The sequence below is a fragment of the Dendrobates tinctorius genome, unplaced genomic scaffold, assembly GCF_039654945.1.
Source record: "Dendrobates tinctorius isolate UK_male_01 unplaced genomic scaffold, ASM3965494v1 ptg000017l, whole genome shotgun sequence".
In the NCBI taxonomy this organism is placed as follows: Eukaryota; Metazoa; Chordata; class Amphibia; order Anura; family Dendrobatidae; genus Dendrobates; species Dendrobates tinctorius.
Window position 1 is genome coordinate 11,963,734 of NW_027361685.1, and position 15,987 is coordinate 11,979,720.

The 15,987-nt window shown below is 43.4% G+C and overlaps 1 protein-coding gene across 1 annotated transcript in view; it reads right to left on the minus strand.

Moving 5' to 3' along the window:
• Nucleotides 1-14,294: 14,294 nt before the first annotated feature.
• LOC141082442 (uncharacterized) overlaps nt 14,295-15,987 on the minus strand; it is a 138,390-nt gene continuing 136,697 nt past the window's right edge. The window contains exon 6 of the mRNA XM_073566383.1: nt 14,295-14,428. Within this exon, the coding sequence (XP_073422484.1) occupies nt 14,295-14,428 (134 nt within the window). The remainder of the gene's footprint in view (nt 14,429-15,987) is intronic.

Below are 15,987 nucleotides of genomic sequence, written 5' to 3' on the forward strand. Positions count from 1 at the left end.
CGGGGGCGGTGAGAGTGGGTGAGGGGGGGATCAGAAGCTGGCGGGGAGCGAAGGGAATGGGAGGGGGGGCAGATGATGACAGCGGCGGCAGATCGCCGCTGTCATTCAGTGGCAGGGGGGGCGATCGCCGGTGGGGGGGTCAAATCGGTGTCTCCAGCCATGTCCGATGCTACTGCAGCATCGGCCATGGCTGGATTGTAATATTTCATCAATTTTCATTGATGAAATATTACTATCGCTCTGATTGGCTGTTTCACTTTTAACAGCCAATCAGAGCGATCGTAGCCACGTGGGGGAGAAGCCACGCCCCCTGTGGTGAATTACAAAGCCCCCTGTATCTGCGGGTCAGGTGACCTTTCATTGACCCCGGTCACCCGACCCGCAGGGGGGCTTTGAATTCATGACACAGGGTATGCGTCATAGGTCGGATTGGCACCGACTTTCATGACGCATACGCTGTGTCACAGGTCGGGAAGGGGTTAAAAAAACAAACTGCTCCTAAAGCAAAGAAGTCATTCTCATGTTCAGAATGTGGGAAGTATTTTACATGGAAATCACATTTTGTTTATCACCAAAGAACTCACACAGGGGAGAAGCCTTTTTCATGCTCAGAATGTGGGAAATGTTTAAAAAAAAAAATCAGATAGGGTTAGGTACCAGAGAACTCACACAGGAGAGAAGCCTTTTTCATGTTTAGAATGTGGGAAATGTTTTAACAATAAATCAGTTTGTGTTAAGCACCAGAGAACTCACACAGGGTAGAAACCTTTTTCATGTTTAGAATGTGGGAAATGTTTTCCACAGAAATCAAATTTTGTTACCCACCAGAGAATTCACACAGGGGAGAAACCTTTTTCATGTTCGGAATGTGGGAAATATTTTAACAATAAGTTTGTGTTAAGCACCAGAGAATCCACACAGGGAAGAAACCTTTTTCCTGCTCAGAATGTGGGAAATGTTTTAACAATAAATCAGATTGTGTTAAGCACCAGAGAACTCACACAGGGGAGAAGCCTTTTTCCTGTTAATGTGGGAAATATTTTAACCAGAAAGCGCTTCTTAATCTCCATCAGAGCTGTCACACACATTTTCATTTTCTTAATGTGGGAAATTTTTTACTTGGAAATCAACTGTTAATACACATCAGAGACGTCACATAGGGGAGAATCCTTTTATATGTTCATAATGTTGAAATAGTTTTAACCAAAATTGAATCTTCTTAAATGGGTTGTCTCTTGTCATTCCTCATGTTTGCTGACGAAAGGATAAAACTAAACCTTATTAATTGCAAATATAAATCTATATCCATAATTCACCCCCTGAAGGTTAGTCGGAAAGTGACTAATAGAAAAAAACATATACCCCACGTCTCAGTATATAGGGTGAGGTGACGTATACACACTCACTCTCCAAGCCTCTCATTTCTACTGGTTTCGTGGTTGTCACCAAAGACGACTCATCAAGAGACTATATAATATTGGCATATACTCAAGCGAGACTAAACAAAAAAAAACTAAAATCATGTATTGTTATCAGAAACAGTCAGAAAACTAGCCACATATTGGCAGATGCCAGACCTCAATCTATATACTTCGGAAGTTTATAAGCCAATCCAGTGTCAGGAATAGATAGTATGAATTTGAATTTACCAAGTGGCTGCAATGAAACAATTTAAAAATTTAAAGGAGTCTGAATGCTTTCCATACCCACTGTATCAGTAAAAATAACTCCTCTTTATTAGGTAAAGTATAAAAGAATTGCGCCATTTTCCGATACCCGTCACGTCTCCATTTTTCATGATCTCGGGTTGGGTGAGGGCTTATTTTTTGTGTGCCGAGCTGACGTTTTTAATGGAGACCATTTTGGTGCAGATACGATCTTTTGATCATCCTTTATTGCATTTTAATGCAATGTTGCGGCGACCAAAAAAAGTAATTCTGACGTTATGACATTTTTTCTCGTTACGCCATTTAGTGATCGGGTTAATTCTTTTTTATATTGATTTGGCGATTCTGAACGCGGCTATAACAAATATGTGTATGTTTGTTTTTTTATTGTTTTATTGTGAAGGGGGGTGATTAGAACTTTCATTTTTTTTATATTTTTAAAAACTTTTTTTCTACCCATGGCATTGTGAAGACTTCTAGTTGGTCATGAAAACAGACTTTTGTTTGTGTAAGTCGGTAATATTGACTTTTATTGTGTGCATATCCTTGATCACTAGTGATGTTTGCTGATATGCTAATTATGCCTTGTGTTACTGAGCCAGTTTGTTGAATTCTAAAGCTCCCATCACACTTAGTGATGCACCAGAGATCCCAACAATGATATGACCTTGTCAGGATCGCTGTTGTGTCGCTACATGATCGCTGGTGAACTGCCAAACAGGCAGATCTCACCAGCGATCAGGACCAGTGACGACGCGGGTAACAAGCACGTGCGTCGCTTAGTTACCCGCTGTCTACCTTGGATACCAGCATGCTGGCGCTGGGAGCTGGTATCCAAAGTAAACAGCAGGTTTCTAAGCGCCGCTTAGTTACCCGCTGTTTACCTTGGATACTAGCTCAAGCTCACTGATCGATGGTCTCCCGCTGCCACACACAGCGATGCATGCTGGCCAGCAGGAGACCAACGATCGAAAAAATGTCCAGGGCATTCGAGCATGATCAGCGATACCCGGAGGGGGGGGCGGTCGCTGATACATGTCACACAGCGAGATTGCTGGTGAGATTGCTGTTGCGTCACAAAACTTGTGACTCAACAGCGATCTCGCTAGCGGTCTCACTGTGTGTGATGGGGGCTTACAGTAGAAAGGGATAAACTATGCAAATAGTTTAAATAATCAATATTGCTATAATGCTATAATAATCTCATCTCCATTCTTACCCTTTATGTAAATACTGAATGAGAGACACTTGTTAAGTCTAAAAATAGGTTAAATGCCTCTGTATAAAGAGACTGAGAGAGAAACAGCCAGAGAGATTCTGCCAAGACATCTATACATCCAAAGTAAAAGAGACAGGACAGCAGCCACAACATCATCACAAGGGACACAGATCTATCATTCTATAGGAAACAACCTAGGGGTTTTCAGCCTCGGTTGGAAGAATACAGATGTGCTCCATTGGCCATCACTGAACCATGGATACGTTTGGAGAAGTCAGGTTGTGATTACCTCTTCTCTGTGTTCATGCCACAGGTGGAGTAGTCGACCCTGGAAGATGAAGCCAGGCTGTGATCCTCAGATCAACTGGCCTCGTATGGACTGTCATCTTCCAACACTTGTCATTACCTCCTCTCTGTATGTGTTCCACAGCTGGGGTAGTGACCCTGGAAGGTCTGATGTCACAGCAGCTATTATCCCGGCGGGTCAGTAGAAGGGTGAGTCTGTAATGTGTGCCATCTTGGGTACTGTGCTGGGACTGTTCTATGTGTTATCTGCCTGTTTTGTAGGTCAATAAAGCATTGATCACACTGTTTAACCCTCACCCTGTGTTGTCTGAGTAGCGTTTTGAACATGTTAAAAGGAGAGGGGCAGTTTGGCAGGACGATCCCTGGTCCATGTGGTTTTGTCTAGCGGGCAGTGCTTATAGCATTCCGGCAGTGACAAGCATAGAGGTCTGCTAGAGACCTCTGGTTGTCATGCCAACCCATCGGTGACCCAAGATTATGTGACGGAGTCACCGATGGGCGGGATTTCCGTCAATCTTGCTGGAAGTGCGCATTAAATGCCGCTGTCAGAGGCTGTTAGGGGCAAATGGCAGCTGTTCAAAAGAGCTGACATGTGCCGGAAAATATGTGGGCTCACCGCCGGAGCCCACATCAAAGGGAGGAAGTACATTTATGCTTGATGTCGTAAAGGGGATTGTTTTTACAGAGACAGAATTAGTAATCAATCATGTATATGTACAAAAACTTACAAAAATACACAGCTTCTGATGTTAAATAGTATAGAGTTAAGACAAGTCCTGCGATAGCACTGCTCCTACTCCAACCTCAGAGGCATCAATCTCTACAACAAAGGGGCAGTCTAGATCAGGCTGAATCAATAACGGGTTAGAAGCAAAACATTCTTTTAAAACAGAAAATGCCTGAAGTGCCTCAGGCTTCCAATTAACCACATCCGCCCCTTTCCGGGTCAAATCCGTGAGTTGTTTAGTGATCTCCGAAAAACCTTTAATAAATTTGTGATAATAGTTGGTGAACCCTAAGAATCGCTGCAGCACTTTAAGAGACGTGGGTTGTACCCATTCCTTAATGAGTTGGATCTTGTCAGGATCCATGCGAACCCTTTAGCTGAGACAATATACCCCAGAAACTGTACCTCCTCAGCCATAAAAACGCATTACTCTAGTTTGGCGAATAGAGAATGTTCTTTAAGTCTCTGGAGAACAGAATAGACATGTTGGACGTGCATCATAAGGTCAGCAGAGTAGATCAGGATGTCATCCAAACAAATGACTACATATACTCCACAGATGTCTCTGAAGATATCGTTCACAAAATTCTGAAACACAGCAGGTGCGTTACTGAGCCCGAACGGCATTACGAGGTACTCAAAGTGGCCAAGGGGTGTGTTAAATGCGATCTTCCACTCATCTCCCTTTCTTATACGGACAAGATTATATGCTCCACGGAGGTCAAGCTTAGTAAACCAATGGGCTCCCAACAGCTGATTAAAAAGATCAGGGATGAGTGGAAGCGGATGCTGTTTTTTTACAGTGATTGCGTTTAACTCACGGTAATCAATGCAAGGTCTGAGACCACCATCTTTCTTTTCCACAAAAAAGAACCCAGCTCCAACAGGTGAGGTGGACGGTCTAATAAACCCCTTATGTAAACTGTCTGCTATGTAGTCTTTCATGGCCTGACGCTCTGGACCAGAGAGATTAAATATTCTCCCCTTTGGGAGCCGAGAATCTGGTATCAAGTTTATGGGGCAATCATACTCTCTGTGAGGGGGTAATTTCTCTGATTCCACTATGGAAAAAACATCCCCATAATCTCTAAATACATATGGTATAAAGAGAGGTTTGATTTCAACTTGGTTCACCGATAGCGATATACAGTTGTCCTGACAATGTGGGCTCCAACGCACAATATCACCCAGGTGCCAGTCTATGACCGGATTATGTGTACGCAACCATGGCATACCCAAAATAACTGCGGCTGATAAATTATCAATCACAAAAAATGACACATGTTCAGTATGTAGTGTCTCCACTGACATTGCAATTTCTGCAGCAACAAACTATACTCCACCCTGGACAATAGATGTGCCATTAATCGCAGTGGTTTTAATAGGGGCATTAAGCCTTAGCAGTGGTACACCAAGCTTCTTTGCCACCAAGAAATCCATGAAGTTTCCCTCAGAACCACTATCCACATAAGCCTCCAAACACAGAGACTTTTTAAGGTATGACAGAGAGATGGGTAAAAAAAACTTTAGCAGCATCTGCCAGCAGTACTTGGGCCCCTGGGCAGGCATGACCAGAGCTGCCCAGGGGCTGACGTCCCGGGAGTGAAGACTTCTGACATCAAGCGTTTTCCCTGAAGTCTCCAGACTGCAGCATGCTTGTGTAGGAGAATGGGAGTGTTCCTCCAGGCTGTGGAAAGAAGCAGGTAACAGGTGCTTTTAGCCAAAGAATCAGCTCAGCCAGCGAGGCAGGAGAGGGAAAAAAAAAGTTCAGAGATAATGCTTTTATATATACGCTGGATATATAAAAACGATTTTGGGCCAGATATAATGTGACGACCGTCTGGTGCGAGTCTGGACTGCAATTGAGACAGCACCCCGAGCAACCCAGAGACCCTTTACCCCTATACAGGGATCTGGAATTACAGCAGAGCCCAGGAGGTAGCTGTCTGTATAAGAGCAGCAGACCAGAGCAGGACGGTCACCAGAAAGGGATAAATTAATGGAACCGAAGTAGTAGTCAGGAGTCCAGGTCTAAACCAGGCGGGCGGCAGAGGTACAAAATCAGCAGGCAGTATCAGAGTCAAAATCCAGGCTAAGGTCAGAGTCAGCAATAGCAAATAACACACTAGTACACTGGGGAAACCAAGACTATATCTGGTGGTCTGCAAGACAGGCCCCAAGGTATTTGAAGGATCAGGCTATCCCTCACAGGCTCACAGTCTCATGACGTCACTTGGACCGCCCCCAGGACCAGGCCAGATGGTGATGCACAAACCCCTTCATGACTGACAGGAGCGGAGCCTGTGCCCACCAGATGCCTGCGCAGGAGCCCCTTCTCTGTCACCACCACCCACGGGCGAACCACGGCGCCTCCTAGTGGTCGAGGCAGGAACAGCCATCCCCGAGTCTGACGGCGACATGACAGTCCGGCGCCTCCCTGTGGCCGAGACCGGAACAGCAGTCCTCGAGTTTGACGGCGACGTGACAGTCCGGTGCCACCCAGTGGCCGAAGCAGGAACAGCAGTCCCTGTGTCTGATGCCGACGTGACAGTCCGGCGCCTCCCAGTGGCCGAGGCAGGAACAGCAGTCCCTGTGTCTGACGGCGATGTGACACAGCCATTGGATTCCTCCAATTCTCTTTCGGAATCCCTTAAAATCTGCCTTTCTGAAATCTAACCTTGACATCTGAGACTTCACAGGTCTTCCTCCTCTAGTTATCCAAAATTCTAATATAGCGTGGTCGCTACCTCCTAGGGTCCCAGCCACTTTTACCTCCTCAACCATTTCCTCCCTGTTTATGAGGATTAGATCCAAGGTAGCAGTTCCCCTTGTTTTCTCCCCTACCTTTTGGAAGATAAAGTTGTCATCAAGAGAGGATAAGAATTTCCTTGACCTGTTAGTTTTGCCTGAGAGAGATTCCCAACAAATGTCTGGATAGTTGAAATCTCCCATGACAACTATGTCATATTTTTTGGAGAACTTGACCATTTGATGCATAAAGAGTTCATCCATATCTTCAGCTTGCACAGGTGGCCTGTAGCAAATGCCTACAATGGTGTCCTTTCCATTGTTCTGTCCTTGTATTCTTACCCAAACAATTTCCACAGAACTCCCAGTCTCTGAAGCTTGGATCTCTGTGCAGATATACGCGTTTCTAACATACAATGCGACACCTCCTCCTCAAGTGTGTTTCTAACAAATAAGTTATATCCTTCTAGCCATGTATTCCTTTCCATATGTCTTGGAGATCGCAGTCATACAGCTGAAGAGTTGTGGACAGTTCTCCAGGCTCAGTTTGATCAATGGCTGTCTCCGCTGAACCTGCATGCAGGGAAGGCCAAGTCCGATAACAGTGCAAACCTGGTGGCGGCCCTACGGCAAGGCAAGCTCACACACGTGCCTTTCATGGCTCATGTCCTCATCCGGGTGGTACAGTGTTTTCTCAGCCACTATTTTGTCCTGGGTGAGCTGCTCCAGAAAGCACGTAAGCTGTGTGCTCATTTCTGCCATTCGCATCCCTCTCCTCATCGACTTGCATTGATACACGGTGGAATTCCACTCTGCACATGTTGCAGTGACTGTGGCAGCAGCAACAAGCCCTGACGCAGTATGTCATGTCGTATAGCCTGGGCCAACGCAGTACGCATGTCACATTTACAGGGTGCACACAGATTAAGGACCTCTGCACCCTTCTGCACTGTTTTGAAATATCTACTGAGATGGTTATCACTGATGGTGCCATCATCAGCATCACTTTTCCGGTCATCTATATGCTGGAGAAGACTTTGAATAGCCTGCGGGAAGAGATGGTGGTCCTAGAAGAAGAGGAGGAAAGGAGGAAGCAGAGGATGTAGAAGGGATGTAGAAGGGATAATATTGTCTCTAAGTTCAAGACTGTCGCCACACAGGTGGGTGTCAAGGGAGGGTGGATTACTGTGATCGAGGGGGGGTGGTGATAGACAAGCTGCTATCTAAAGTACAAGATCTGAGGAACAAATGGAAGAGAAAGAGGTGATGGGCGAGCAACTGTCAGATGAAGAGGATAATACTCCCCTCTCTGTTATTTGTGGTTGGCGGGATGGGATGGAGGAAACGAGCCTCATTGTTACCCAGCCACCAACACAGCATGGGCTTGGACCTCATGGTAGAGCCCGACATATGAGCGCCTTCTTGCTGCACTATCTGCAACATGATCCCCGTATAGTCATGATTAGGAATAACGCTGACTACTGGGTTGCCACTTTATTAGATCCACGTTATAAAACCAAATTTTGCCAGATGATTCCCGCCCTAGAAAGGGAACTGTGAATGCTGGAGTATTGAAACACGCTTTTATACAACCTTACGAGAGCTTTTCCCCAAGACATCACTGAAGCACATCGTTCGCATCGCAGCTGTAGACTTCCAACCTCCGGACCATCAATTCTTCAACGCCAAAACATTAGCAGCAGCAGCAGTGGTGGAAGTAGAAGAAGCAATTTCTCTGAGTCCTTAGACACTTTTTTAGGCCAACGCATGACGTGAGTTACTTGCATACGTATTTTGGCCAAAATATTTACTAAGACCTCTCATATTTTTATATGTGTTTTTTGCATTTTATTTTTCAGGGTGCAGTTGGGCCCATTCGGTCTTGTAAACTGTGGTGTCTGTTCACATGGGATGCATTTGGATAGCACTGGGCAGCCTGCCTGATCTAATAGTATGGGTGTAACTAATAGGCTGTTAGCCTGGATGCTGTGCATTCCCATTGTGTGAACAGCGGAGCATACAAGTCTTCATTGTGCATTAATATACCAAGCAACCGCCCCTCCATACACTGGTAGGTTGTGAGCGGTTGTCTCATCTGTATTCTTGCACCTGTGTTGCCGCCATCCTAACTATATGGGCTCACTCACCCTGATAGTGCGTTTGTTGGGAGGTCTGGGCAGGTCGGCATCTCTGCCTTTTTGCTGTGTTTTTGAACATTTGACATTTGCCTGAATGTTTACATCTACACTTGATTTACGCAAATTATATTTTCTTGTCTTAACTCTATACTATTTAACATTAGAATCTGTGTATTTTTGTAATTATTTGTATGTACACATGATTGATTACCACTTCTGTCTCTGTAAAAACAATCCCCTTTAACCCCTTTCTGACATTGGGTGTAACTGTATGAGGATGTCGGACTCCCTCCTTTTGATGTGGGCCCCGGCGCTGAGCCTACATCTTTTCTGGCACATGATGGGCCAGAAATCCCGCACATCAGTGACCCTGTCACGTGATCGCGGGTCACCGATGGGCTTGCATGACAACCAGAGGTCTCCAGAAGACCTCTATGGTTGTCACTGCTGGATCCTATAAGCGCTGTCCAGTGGTCAGCGCTCATAGCAAGTGAGCAACTCTGCTACACGCAGGTGATCTGATCATTGCCTGTATGTAGCAGAGCCGATCGGATTATAGCAGCTTCTAGCCTCCCATTGAGACTATTGAAGCATGCCTGTGAAGACATGGGGTGGTCAGCCGGCACCCCGATCCGCTGGCCGAAACCACATGGATGAGGGATCATCCCACTGAATGCTCGCTCTCCCTTTAACATGGGCATAACACTACTCAGACAACACACAGTGAGGGTAAAACAGTGTGGGCAATGCTTTATTGAACCACAAAATAGGCAGATAACACATAGAACAGTCCCGGCAAAACACCCAACAGAGTGCACATTACAGAGTCTCACCCTTCCGCTGATTCGCTCACAGGATCGCTAACCCACCTGTGGCACGCACAGAGAGGAGGTAACGACAAGTGTAGGAAGATGACAATCCATTCAGTCCATACAAGGTAAAAGGCCAGTTGATTCGAGGATCACAACCTGGCTTCTCCAAACGTATCCATGGTTCAGTGATGGTCAATGGAGCAGATCTGTATTCCTCCAACTGAGGCTGAAAACCCCTAGGTTGTTTCCTATAGAATAATAGATCCATGTCCCTCGTGATGTAAAAACTATATGAAGTATATAGTTTGAAGTCTGGGATCTGCCAATATGTGACTAGTTTTCTGTTTCGGATAACATGATACATGATTTTAGTTTGTTTTTTGTCTAGTCTCGCTTGAATATAGATCAATATTAAATAGTCTCCTGATGAGTCGCCTTTGGTGAGGATGATGAAACCCTTAGAAATGAGAGGCTTGGAGAGTGTGCATACATCATCTCACCCTATATACTGAGATGTGGGGTATATGTTTTTTCTATTAGTCACCTACTGACTAACCTTCAGGGGGTGAATTATGGGTATAGTTTTATATTTGGAATTAATAAAGTTTAGTTTTATCCTTTTGTCAGCAAACATGAGGAATGAAAAGAGACAACCCATTTAAGAAGATTTAATTTTGGTTAAAACTATTCCAACATTATGAACATAAAAAAGGCTTCTCCCCTATGTGATGTCTATGATGTTTATTAACAGCTGATTTCCAAGTAAAATATTTCCCACATTAAGAAAATGAAAAAGACTTCTCCCCTGTGTAACTGCTCTGATGTCTAACAAGAAGCGCTTTCTGGTTAAAATATTTCCCACATTCTGAACAGGAAAAAGGCTTCTCCCCTGTGTGAGTTCCCTGGTGAGGTGGCTCAGTGGATAGCACTGCAGCCTTGCAGTGCTGTAGTCCTGGGTTCAACTCCCACCAAGGACAACATCTGCAAGGAGTTTGTATGTTCTCCCCGTGTTTGCGTGGGTTTCCTCATACATTCCAAAGACATACTGATAGGGAATTTACATTGTTATCCCCATTGGGGACAGCGATGATAATGTGTGCAAACTGTAAAGTGCTGCGGAATATGTTAGAGCTATATAAAAAGAAAGATTAGTAGTAGTAAGATTCCATTTCTAGTTAAAACATTTCCCATATTATGTACAGGAAAAAGGCTTCCCCCCTGTGTGGGATCTCAGATGGTGATCAAGATTTATTTTCCATTTAACATGAAAGAGGCTTCTCCCCGTGTGAGTTATTTGGTGTGGAACAAGACTCCCTTTCTGGTTAAAACATTTCCCACATTCTGAACATGAAAAAGGCTTCTCCCCTGGTGAATTCTCTGGTGCTTAACACAATTTGATTTGTTGTTAAAACATTTCCCACATTCTGAACAGGAAAAAGGCTTCTGCCCTGTGTGAGTTATTTGGTGGATAACACAATCTGATTTCAGTGCAAAACATTTCCCACATTCTGAACATGAAAAAGGCTTCTCCCCTGTGTGAGTTCTCTGGTGAGTAACACAATGTGATTTCTGTGTAAAACATTTCCCACATTCTGAACAGGAAAAAGGCTTCTCCCCTGTGTGAGTTCTATGGTGATTAACCAAATCTGATTTCTGTTTAAAACATTTCCCACATTCTGAACAGGAAAAAGGCTTCTCCCCTGTGTGAGTTCTCTGGTGAGTAACAAAATGTGATTTCTCGTTAAAACATTTCCCACATTCTGAACATGAAAAACGCTTCTCCCCTGTGTGAGTTCTCTGGTGCCTAACAAGAAACGATTTCCATTTAAAACATTTCCCACATTCTGAACAGGAAAAAGGCTTCTCCCCTGTGTGAGTTCTCTGGTGAGTAACACAATGTGATTTCTGTGTAAAACATTTCCCACATTCTGAACAGGAAAAAGGCTTCTCCCATGTGTGAGTTCTATGGTGATTAACCAAATCTGATTTCTGTTTAAAACAATTCCCACATTCTGAACAGGAAAAAGGCTTCTCCCCTGTGTGAGTTCTCTGGTGCCTAACAAGAAACGATTTCCGTTTAAAACATTTCCCACATTCTGAACAGGAAAAAGGCTTCTCCCCTGTGTGAGTTCTCTGGTGAGTAACACAATGTGATTTCTGTGTAAAACATTTCCCACATTCTGAACAGGAAAAAGGCTTCTCCCCTGTGTGAGTTCTATGGTGATTAACCAAATCTGATTTCTGTTTAAAACAATTCCCACATTCTGAACAGGAAAAAGGCTTCCCCCCTGTGTGGGATCTCAGATGGTGATCAAGATTTATTTTCCATTTAACATGAAAGAGGCTTCTCCCCGTGTGAGTTATTTGGTGTGGAACAAGACTCCCTTTCTGGTTAAAACATTTCCCACATTCTGAACATGAAAAAGGCTTCTCCCCTGGTGAATTCTCTGGTGCTTAACACAATTTGATTTGTTGTTAAAACATTTCCCACATTCTGAACAGGAAAAAGGCTTCTGCCCTGTGTGAGTTATTTGGTGGATAACACAATCTGATTTCAGTGCAAAACATTTCCCACATTCTGAACATGAAAAAGGCTTCTCCCCTGTGTGAGTTCTCTGGTGAGTAACACAATGTGATTTCTGTGTAAAACATTTCCCACATTCTGAACAGGAAAAAGGCTTCTCCCCTGTGTGAGTTCTATGGTGATTAACCAAATCTGATTTCTGTTTAAAACATTTCCCACATTCTGAACAGGAAAAAGGCTTCTCCCCTGTGTGAGTTCTCTGGTGAGTAACAAAATGTGATTTCTCGTTAAAACATTTCCCACATTCTGAACATGAAAAACGCTTCTCCCCTGTGTGAGTTCTCTGGTGCCTAACAAGAAACGATTTCCGTTTAAAACATTTCCCACATTCTGAACAGGAAAAAGGCTTCTCCCCTGTGTGAGTTCTCTGGTGAGTAACACAATGTGATTTCTGTGTAAAACATTTCCCACATTCTGAACAGGAAAAAGGCTTCTCCCCTGTGTGAGTTCTATGGTGATTAACCAAATCTGATTTCTGTTTAAAACAATTCCCACATTCTGAACAGGAAAAAGGCTTCTCCCCTGTGTGAGTTCTCTGGTGTGTAACAAAATGAGATTTCTTGTTAAAACATTTCCTACATTCTGAACATGAGAATGACTTCTTTGCTTTAGGAGCAGTTTGTTTTTTATTGCCTCTTTTGTGACTTTGATTTCCCTTAGTAGTCAGTAATGAATCAGAAGATGGGACCTGTTTCATAGGATCAGATGACAGATCTTTGCTGTGAATGGATGATGATATATCTGGAGTAACAGCAATCACTTCAGTTGTATCTTGTAGGATCTCAAGATCATCAGATTTAAAAATTGAAGATGTCAGCTGTCCCTCTGATCTCCTGGTACGGTCATCTGCTAAGATAAAAAAAATTATTATTTATTAATAAAATATCCTTGAGTTTTAAAACTAATTTTAATTAGTGGCGCGTTTTTACCTTACTGAAAACCGCAGCAAAAATTAGGGTCTATACCAACAAGACCAAAATTGGAATAATGGGAAATAATTATAATTTTGCGCTGGTTCCAGATATGCTCTAAGCGACTTGTCTCTATAATATGTTCAAATATTATTAAAACAATGTAAGCAAGAGGGGTTAAATTACCTTATTTCCACAGTATAGGGTGTCGATCGTATAGAGGCGCTGCAATACTCAAATTTTTGAGTGGAAAATATCCATAAACGAGATATGGCACACGATCTAGAAAAGCGGTGCCTTGAAAAATGTATATATGATTGAGTATGATTGCAGCACTATCCTAGCAATATATCGTAGCAATATAAGCAGGGACTGATTTAGGTCATTAGGAGCAGTAGAGGTAAATTACCTTGTTTCCACAATGTGGATCACTAATCATATGAAGATGCTGCAGTGCTCATGTCCTTAAATAGAAATATAAAATATATCACAGGATAAAGGAGGGAACTACTATCATAAAAGCATATAATTAGGCACAATTGCAGCACTGTTCCGATGAAATATCTAAAGACTGAGTGGTATATTCCATTGCAACCTGTGAGCGTTGAGGATGGAATTACCTTAATGCCACAGTTTAGATGCTGTCCATATACCGATGCTGCAGCGCTCGAGTCCTTAAATCATGAATATCCTAGATAAACTGATGCACAGGCTAAAGGGAAAAAAAAGCCGGTGCTGTGAGCCAAATGTCAGTATAGTTGCAGCGCTGTCCCGGCCGGTGACAGACGCTGGGGATTGGCGTCCTGTGGTGCTGTAGAAGGCGCGTATGCACGCGTGTGTTCAGCCACAGGACCTGCAGGACCTGCGTGACGTCTTCAGTCACGTGACTCTTTTGCAATCATGTGATGCACACTCTTCCACAACGATGTGCGTTTAGGATCATTTCCTACGCGTTTGGTAAACATTACCGCTTTCCTTCATCAGGGGTGGTCCTAATATCATGGAGGAGTGTTTATATAGCAGTGATGATTTATTCAAATGCAAATAACTCAATTTAATTATTTAATCCCCTGGGTTTTAATGTATCTAACTCGAAGATCCACCTACTCTCTGCTTGTGACATTTTTTTAATAAAATCTCCATTTCACCAGTGTTGTTTAATTACTTGGATCCCTATTACATCTATTCCACTTTTGGAGCCTTCATGTAGTTTAGCAAAATGTTTTCAGAGAGGGTGATCATCATATTTTTTCTTGATGTAAAGAAATCTTTAATTTGGTAACATTTATCCCCTTTCTTTATCTCCGTCGGTAAAACTTTAGAATTGAAGAAAAAAACGGAGATAAAGAAAGGGGATGAATGTTACCAAATTAAAGATTTCATTACATGCTCATCAAAGGGGGCCTGTATTCTATTAGATGTCCTTGAAACAAATTTTATGTGGGCAGAAGAAAGAGACCCATGAACGTGAGAATTAATGAGCACCTGCGTAACATCAAGAAATATGATGATCCACAAACGGAATATTGGTTCTATTGCTACGATATATTGCTAGGATAGTGCTGCAGTCATACTCATACATACAGTTATGGCCAAAAGTATTGACACCCCTGCAATTCTGTCAGATAATACTCAGTTTCTTCCTGAAAATTATTGCAAACACAAATTCTTTGGTATTATTATCTTCATTTAATTTGTCTTAAATGAAAAAAACACAAAAGAGAATGAAGCAAAAAGCAAAAGATTGATCATTTCACACAAAACTCCAAAAATGGGCCAGACAAAAGTATTGGCACCCTCAGCCTAATACTTGGTTGCACAACCTGCAGCCAAATTTCTGCGACCAACCGCTTCCGGTAACCATCAATGAGTTTCTTACAATGCTCTGCTGGAATTTTAGACCATTCTTCTTTAGCAAACTGCTCCAGGTCCCTGATATTAGAAGTGTGCCTTCTCCAAACTGCCATTTTGAGATCTCTCCACAGGTGTTCTATGGGATTCAGGTCTGGACTCATTGCTGGCCACCTTAGAAGTCTCCAGTGCTTTTTCTCAAACCATTTTCTAGTGCTTTTTGAAGTGTGTTTTGCGTCATTGTCCTGCTGGAAGACCGATGACCTCTGAGTGAGACCCAGCTTTCTCACACTGGGCCCTACATTATGCTGCAAAATTTGTTGGTAGTCTTCAGACTTCATATGCCATGCACACGGTCAAGCAGTCCAGTGCCAGAGGCAGCAAAGCAACCCCAAAACATCAGGGAACCTTCGCCATGTTTGACTGTAGGGACCGTGTTCTTTTCTTTGAATGCCTCTTTTTTTCTCCTGTAAACTCTATGTTGATGCCTTTGCCCAAAAAGCTCTACTTTTGTCTTATCTGACCAAAGAACATTATTCCAAAACGTTTTAGGCTTTTTCAGGTAAGTTTTGGCAAACTCCAGCCTGGCTTTTTTATGTCTCGGGGTAAGAAGTGGGGTCTTCCTGGGTCTCCTACCATACAGTCCCTTTTCATTCAGACGCCAACGGATAGTACAGGTTGACACTAGTGTTGAGCATTCCGATACCGCAAGTATCGGGTATCGGCCGATATTAGCGGTATCGGAATTCCGATACTTAATTCCGATACTTTTTTCATATCGGATTCCGGGATCGGAATCGGAATAGGAAGTTCCCATCATGCTATGAGCCTGCTTGCTTTGATTAAGCCAATGGGAATCCTCCAAAGTGTGGGCACATCCTGTTAGGCATGTAGGCATGTTAACTATTGGCATGGCTGTGATTGGCTGCCGAAATGATGTCATGATGCACTATAAAAGCCACCGCAGCCGCCATTTCTGGTCACTCTGCTGTGAATTCAGTTAGGGACAGGCTGCTGTAGAAGA